The sequence below is a fragment of the Castanea sativa genome, chromosome 3 (genome assembly GCF_040712315.1).
Source record: "Castanea sativa cultivar Marrone di Chiusa Pesio chromosome 3, ASM4071231v1".
Taxonomy (NCBI): domain Eukaryota; kingdom Viridiplantae; phylum Streptophyta; class Magnoliopsida; order Fagales; family Fagaceae; genus Castanea; species Castanea sativa.
The window spans coordinates 53059454-53067890 of NC_134015.1; the positions used below are offsets into that span (position 1 = coordinate 53059454).

General features: G+C 36.2%; 1 protein-coding gene across 1 annotated transcript; it reads right to left on the bottom strand.

The window, feature by feature from the left end:
- Nucleotides 1-232: 232 nt before the first annotated feature.
- LOC142626668 (peptidyl-prolyl cis-trans isomerase CYP23) lies at nucleotides 233-7999 on the bottom strand. The gene is made up of 8 exons (XM_075800377.1): nucleotides 7733-7999; nucleotides 7519-7632; nucleotides 7267-7415; nucleotides 2847-2919; nucleotides 2671-2760; nucleotides 1749-1788; nucleotides 1067-1149; nucleotides 233-652 (listed from the first exon to the last, which is right to left on the bottom strand). The coding sequence occupies exons 1-8, from the start codon at nucleotides 7850-7852 to the stop codon at nucleotides 632-634; spliced, it is 690 nt and encodes a 229-aa protein (XP_075656492.1). The 5' UTR covers nucleotides 7853-7999; the 3' UTR covers nucleotides 233-631.
- Nucleotides 8000-8437: the final 438 nt, after the last annotated feature.

An 8437-nucleotide genomic window follows, 5' to 3' on the forward strand; every position in this document is an offset into this window, starting at 1 on the left:
GTGCAATTTTAAAACTAACTAGAAAAGGTAAAGTTAAAAATTAAAAAAAAATTTAAAAAAAAAAACCCTTAAAAGAGTGCAATTCTAAACCGCTGCAAAGTATAAGCATATTTCACTTAGATTTTATGCTATCCTTTTCTTTTCATTTTTTTGGTAAAATTTTTTATAACTACCATGGTTTCTTGCATTTAGGGAAAGTCCTTTAGAAAGGCAACTGGCTCATGCAACTTAATAGGCCATAATGCATAGGGCTTTATTAACAGTCTAGAATGGACTTACACACATGCTACAGAACAATTTAAGCTGTCATACAACTCACTTTAGGAGCCAATTCTGAGCTCACCAAGTCGATGATCCAAGTTCCAACATGAATTCTGAGCTATTAGCTTCATTGCACACCAGCTCTGGTCTATTCATGCAATGAATGAACCGGTTCATGTTGGTAAAAATATAGTAGTGAGCTCGTTGTTCGTGCTTCTTGGCTACTTCACACAAGCCTATTCAATTCAAACTTAAATACAGGTTCTTGTTTTTGAGTAAACATCATATCACAGAGCTCTGTTGTTAGAACTGGAGAACTTTACAGCGATTGTACCATCTCTTCTTGATGATCAGGCTCATGCTTGCAAAATCAAGGGAAGCATTTCATTCTCTGCAAGAAAAAAAACACAGGACAAGGCCAAGTCAGACAATAAAGCATTGTCATCAAGTAAATTTAATTGGAAGATAAGCAGACAGAGGCACACATGCCGTGTTTCAACACAGAAACAAGGTATCGTGCGTAATAACTCCCCAAAAATCTAGACATAATAACGGCTGTGTTTGTCTTTGTTGATCAATAATATCGTGTCTGTAAGTGAATGTTTCCTCGCGTAAGAATCGTGACTAAAATAAATAATTATGTGCTAGTTATCTTGACGGAATGCAGAACACTTCATAACTCTGTACGTTTAGGTAAGTAGGGGAGAGTTTTTCTACATGTACAAATGATCCCAGACATTGGGGCGCATGAGCGTCATGTCTTCACGAGTCTGAAATGTATAAATCTTGTAGGATTCCTCATTACCTGTCTTTCAATTTCAACAGCAGATGCAGCAAGCTTTCTTTTCAAAACTGACCTCTCCGTTTCACAGCTCTCCATCTCAGTATCTATAAATAAATAAATAAAAAAGACAAGCAACAAGAATTATATTGAGTAAAATGCAATTTTTCTAACATATTAATCTACTCGTTTCTTCTTTCTATTATCGAAATACACTGACCAGACGGCTATATAATAATCAGTTTTCTCATAATAACCATGAAGTCTCTTAATTGATAAGAAAATAAAACCCAATTTCTATTGCATGTTCTTAGTTTCTATTATTGGCATATAGTCCATGCTGATTTGACTTCAGTAATTTAATCTTCTTCCTACTCATCCTAACTAGTTATAAACTCTGTTCAATTTTTTCCAGATAGCTTGGCAGGCTAAATTGATCCATGCAGGTGATCTGGCCACTAATTTACATTGTAGTGATAATCTGTATATAAAATTTTATAACAAGCTTTCCTAGAAAACCCAATCCTGCTTGTAAACATCAAGAAAATCTAGAGAAGTTTTTCTCTGGATGCCAAGGGTATGTAGGTTACATCTATATAGGGAAGTTACTAATGCATTCTGTTTCAATCTATATCAATAGAAATAAAAAGGCGAGTTACCGAGAATGCACAAACAAGATCAAATTAACAGGCTGCTTAATTCTCACCATAATAGTACGTTGATAAGATGGTGATGCGTTCGGTTGGCTGAAATAACAGAAAAAGAGAGAGAAATTAGCTGAATGCTGAGAATGAAGAATTAAAATGCTAAACAAAGTGATGTAACAGCACAATTTCAGAAGCAGACAAACTAGCCGGACAAAGAAAAGGCCAGATTTACTGCATGGAACTAATGAGATTTACATATGGAAGAATACTAAAGTCAGAGAGACTAGGATGGGATCATCCTCACTGCTTCTTGATGCATAAGTTTCAGAGTGAGAGGCATGAGAATCACTGTTAAACCAGTCTCATCAAAAAATCCTAGTCAAAGATTCATAAATCATACTGAAAATCACACGATTAACATAACAATGATTTAAGCATTCCCCAATCAGATGTTAGTCCCTGTAAAAGAATGCAGTAAAGTCAAATTCCCTACCTAAACCAATATAAGTTGTACCAAGTGAATGAAATGGTCATTACCAGAGCTTGTCCCACATGAAAGAATGAGACAAGGACAAACATTGCTTTCTTGAACCTTACATGACATGATTATCTGTCTTCATGGTAAAACTATAGTACATATTACAATCAAATGACAGCATCAATAAACCTAGGCTTTAGATGAGATGGTAAAGGGATCCAGTGGGGTTAGATTAGGTCTAAGATGCAAATCTTGTATAGTAGAAAAGATAATACATTGGGAAAAGATAAAAATAATATTGGTTATCAGTCAAATTGAATAATTAGAAGAGGGTTAACTACTAACATATCACATGGGAAATACTGCAAGAGACACATCCAAACTCAAAAAAACTTCCCACAGTTGTTCATCATTAAAATATATTTTCAATCAGAAGGCCAGTGAAAATTGTACCAGTTCTAGATTTCAGATCGTTCTATTGAGAGTGATCAACTGAATATTACCATTACAAAAATACCCTCACGACGAGTAGGGAGCTGCTCAAACTTTTTCAATGTTTCTTCACCTCGGGTAACTCGTCCAAAAATTGCATACTGAAGATGTCAGCCATTTTATTAGTAATCATATCATACGAGATAAATATCTTTGAATCAAAGCTGGAAACGAGTAACTGGCAAACCTGGCCATCAAGATGAGGGGCATCTCCGAGAAGCATCGAAAAAGAGGATTGAGCACTGTTGGGATCCTCATACCTACACCAAAGCAAAAATCAACCTGTCAAACTTTCAAACTAAATAAGGAAGTCCATAGGAGATTAAAGTCAAATGCAACTGTTAAAGACGAGGATGACAAAACATAGAAATGTGGAAGCAGGAAAGAGAGAAGAATACAAGAGTTACATGGTTCAGCCCGATGGGCTATGCCCAAGAGATAGAGCCCTAGGGGCTACATCTTTACTGTATTCTCAATTATTTATTACAATGAAACCAGTGGTGTATATGGAAGCTAGGGTTAGCCCTACATGAGCTTACAACATATTTGACCACCATGGAATCCTCATCTGTTGCTCATAACTTTATCACAGCCCTCTCTTGGTCTATCCTCATCTGTTGGTGACTATAGACCACCATGGAATATTTTACAATCACGAGTAGATCAGTATGAAGTATTCAGCTCAGTCCCATTGTGATGATCTGGTTCTTATTCTTCAATATATTTTGAAGATGTAATCCAAGGGTATACCAAGCAACAGTAACATAAAAAATTCTTCTTCCTTTTTTTTTCTAAAAAGAAAATGTTTGGTTAATGGATTAAAAGTACTAGGATTTTTTTTTTTTTTTTGGCTAGGTAAATAGGGGAAGAGGGAGGTAGGATTCAAACCCTAGACATTGGGCACCACAAAGGGTGCCAGTACCACTGGGTTAACAATTCGAACCCCATTAGACACTGAATTTCACGAATTTAAGCTGTCAAAATGACCAAAAATAGAGAACCAGAAAGTCAGTTTAGCACAGAATCTAAAATTTCCTTTCTAACTGTTCCAAAGGCAGAGCTTTGGAGAAATCAGAATTATTGAAATGCTTACATTGTTCAGGCATATATCATATATAAATAGGCTCCTACTGCTTCCATCCAGATGGCACCCTCTAACTTATCTTTTAGGGTCTGTTTGGAAGTAAGGATGAAAAAACAAAAGGATAGAAAAAAGGGAGGATGGAGAAAATACCAATTCTCCATCATGTAAAAAGAGATGCAAGAATGAAAGAATAGAAAATACCAACAAATTTCCTTTGTTTGGTTGAGAAGAAAATGAAAGAAAAGAAATAACAATTGTCAATTTACTGTTATACAATTTACTATTATACAATTTACTGTAACACAAACTCACACAAAAACACCTTATCTTTCTCTAGCTTCTATTTTCTCTCTAAATGGGAGAATCTAGCTAGCGAAGATTAAGATTACCAAATCCATCAGTCCCAACAAGTCTCTGGTCCAAAACCCTAAACCTGTCTTTAACTTAGATCTCAAGCACAGGCTGACCACCTGCCTGGTGATTAACCAGAAATCTGACCCATTTCTGGAGACTCAGAGCCCCATTTAGGAGGCATAACCGGCCCAAGACTCCGCTCTTCAATTGGAAGATCAACACCTAGTGCTCAAAATGACCATGTCGATGATGAAAATAAGTTGCAAAAAGAATGTTCTTGGAAGGGGCAAGAGGAGGGGTCAAGAAAGTAGGTCTTGGCCTTGGTGCAATGGAACTTGCAGGCGGCAACATTTTAAGCAGATAGATAAGGGTCAAAATAGTACACTTTTCTTCCCATATTTTCTCACTTTTGGATGGGGAACATTTTGTGGGTCCAGGGAGTACTTTCTTTCCACCTGGTTTTTTTCCCTACCAAACAGAAGAAAATTGTAATCTCTCTCCTCTTTTCCTTCCCCAAGCGTTCATCCTCCCTAAAAGACCTCATACCAAACAAGTCTCCCGTTCAATCACCCTAGACTGTCTCAGAATTGTATAGGTACTTCTGACTCCTTATAAACGATTATTTTAGTTTTACTGAACCCTAAGTATTGATTCACAATGAGCAGCAGAATTCCAGCACTTTTTCACCTCTAGAAGTGTTCATTTCCACTTTTTTTAATGAATAAGTTAATTCATCAAAAAATAGACAAGAACATGCAAGACTATAAAGAATTCTAAACAAAGCTGACATACTGCAGATACAATCAGAACAAAATACAATTGACTTGCTACTATCACATAGCATTCATACAAAATTTATATCCTATCTACCAATCAGTTGTAACTGTCTCCTAGGCTTGACCATACACTGCACACAAATGGTTTGATTAACATAGATTGACCCTCAGTTTCAGAGGAACTCAACAAGCAACAGAAAAATTTAAAGACTTAATATGCTTCAGTAAAGCCAGTATGTGGTTGGTTTTGCTTCCACAAGACATTTCAACCCTCATAGCTAACAACTATCTTTGGTAATCAACTCTAATGTCCCAAGCTAACAGACAGTGCGACACCTTACGATGCATGTAACACTTCAATTTATTTATTTGATAGTAATCAAAGATTTTTATTTATTTATTTTTAGAAAAGCATACCCATGTACAAAGGATGCTAAAATCACAAATCTCTTTGAGGCACCATTTTTTTTTTTCACAAATTAGAAATTCCCCTAAAATAGAAAAGGCGTGACCACTCAAAGCAGCCATCCAATCGTGCCTGGAGTGTAATAAAAACAAAGTTAACTCAAAAGGCAAACCCTCAACCCTTTCAAAAGTATATTGGTAGCATAATCTACAAATAGTCCGCAAGATGAATAATGGAATTTTCCCCCATAAGCAAAACGATGCCTACCAAATCCATTATCCAACAAACCAACAAATCCACTGCCCTTTTTGGCATAATCCAATGGAGTTTGAACAAACAAACCACCAATGACCATAGTCTACGCCCATAACCCCAATGAATGAGCAAATGGTTTGTAGATTATCCATAGTGAGAATCTTTCCTCTAGCAGCTGTCCATGTGAAGAAAGTTACTTATGTAGGAATCTTAACACTCCAAATGCTTTTCCACAAAAGAAATGAGGGCTTCCACTAGTAAGAGCCTGATAATACGACTTAACCTTGAATATACATCTCCTAGTTCCAACACATTCTGTCTTCCCCATCTCTAGTAATTTTAGTGGAATAGAGAAGGTAGAGAAAAGAATGTAAAAACTTCATTTCCCAATCATGGACAATCTAGTGAACATAATGTCCCAATAATTAGCTACACTGTTCCATCACATATAGTCCCTCACAAAAGCCTCCTCATTTTGGGCTATTTGAAATACTGCAAGAAAGCCTCCTTAATGATCACCAACCCACACCATGGATCATGCCGAGAACAAATATGAAATACACTACCCAGTTCAAGCTTGATGAATTTAGAGAACCTCACCCAGCCGTTGCAAATATGTTTCCAAAGAGGCAATCCATAAGGTTCATTGATCACCCCCAAAACCCAATCTCTCCCATGATATCCATATTTTTTTATCTACTACTGCTCTCTATATTGTGTCTTCTTCCGTGGCATAGCGCCAAATCCACTTTCCCAATAACACATCATTAAAACATAGGAAACTACAAATGCACAGACCATGATATTGAATCAGCTAACAAACTATCTTCTAATTTACCAAGTGAAACTTCAACATTGAAAATGTAGGAGTCCCAGTGATTTTTTTGATAGCTCATGAAACCTCTGATGCCCAGGCCATCATATTGAAATTGCCTCATGCTTTGTCTCCATTCATGGTTTTGACTGCTTCTACAACTTCCACCTCCTCGAAAGGTCTTTCCAACCCAACTGCCTCCTCACTGTCAAGTATTTTCAATTGCAGCCCATCTAGTGTTGGTATCCAATTTAGTGTTTCATAATGCAGATTTTATATAACTGTAAAATGCCCCCCTTAATCTCATCTGCATTTCTTGTTGCATTTCCCTCAAAGAATAGACTCCCAATAAAACTATTTCTACAGTGTGAATTAGCCCAGCGATGAGTGTGACAAAATTAACGCTTTTGAGGGAGACAATACCAACTAAGTGTTTGTTTGGTGTTACTTTTTCCATTGGTATATTTTGCTTGCCAAGAGCCTTGTAGCTCAAAAGGCACCTCCTGATCTTTCCAATAAAAACCTCTAGGGTTCAAATTCCCCTCCCCCATTGTTGTAACCTAGGTAACACAAACACCTCATTTAGGGTGCCGTACTAGTGTCATACCGGCTATTTCATGTTGTAATTTTTTAGAAAGTTTTCGTGTCGTTGTGTTGTCCCTATACCCGTGTCCGTGTTTGTGCTTCCTAGGTTGTAACTATTCAATTGGTTTATTTTGCTTTAAAAATCAACTGAGCATGTATCCAAAAAAAAAAGGTAAGGCTGGTAATACATTCTGTTTTAGAATGCAAAATATATAAACCACACAGGAACTAAACAGAGAAATATCATAGCACTAACAATTATATAAGCTAAATTATAAGTTATAAACAACCCAAAAAAAAAAAATTGCTTAGCAAAGAAGACATTTACATTACCTCCCCATGGAAAGAACACCCTTTACATGTTTGACATCACTAAATTCACCAACAACAGTTTTTTCACCTTCTCTTCTTTGCTCTTCATTCAATGGGGCTATTCTTCCACCCACAACATCAGCCACTTGGGCAACAAATCCCTTATCAACCTACAAATACAGTACACACTAATCCCATTATCACACACATCAATTCAAACAACAAGTACATTATACAACATAATCAGCTTCATCAAAAAAATCATGAAAATACCCGAAAAAAGTGATTGGTATTGTAACATCCCAACCGAACAAGCTTGAAAATGTGGTCAACGGTTTTGGGTGCAACGGTTGGTAAGAAACCGAATTCGATATCTCCATAGTTTGTCTGTTTTGCTAAAATGTTACACACAAAAATAAACTAAAACCCAACAAAAATTTTACTAAAACCAAACCAAATTACATTAAAATAATCGAAAAATAAGAACCTGGAACACCACACGAACAGAACCCAGTTGGGGTTCTTCTTGGGACAGTGCGCTAACTGAAATAACTGATGCCACGCACCAGAGTAAGCTAAAGGGGATCCATAAATTCCATGCCCACATTTTTCTTTTTTAGCTCCAAAATTAGGTGTATGATCTGAATATTTTTGACTTTACGAGTATCAAAATCAAAAATATTACTATAGTATTTTTTTTTTTTTTGGGTAAATACTATAGTATCTATATGATATGAGAAACTTCTCACATTTTGGTTCTTGACTCCAAAAAGAAAGAAATATTGGATGTGGAAATTGGGCTGGGTATTGGGCCTATTGGGAGAAGGGTTTGGGCTAATATTTGTGTATTCACTTTTTTACATAGACAAAATCAAAATGACTCTAAAATTTTGAGGATATGAATTGTACTAATTGATAGTATAGAAACTATTTTTGCATGATTTTGTATGTTGAGCTTTTTGTTTTTATGACTTGGAAGGTGCTTTGCTCATAATACTTCCCAATGGGCTTCTACTTGCAATCTTGGGGACCCGCTCCCCTCCTCATGGTCTCTCAATGCCTTTTATTAAATTTATGAAATAGCCTTTTGTTTTTCTGGTATTAATAAAAAGGGTAAATTGTAAATTACACCCCTAAAGTTCGAAGTAATGAGATTTTACACCTTGAAATTTTAGAATTTAGATTTTACCCC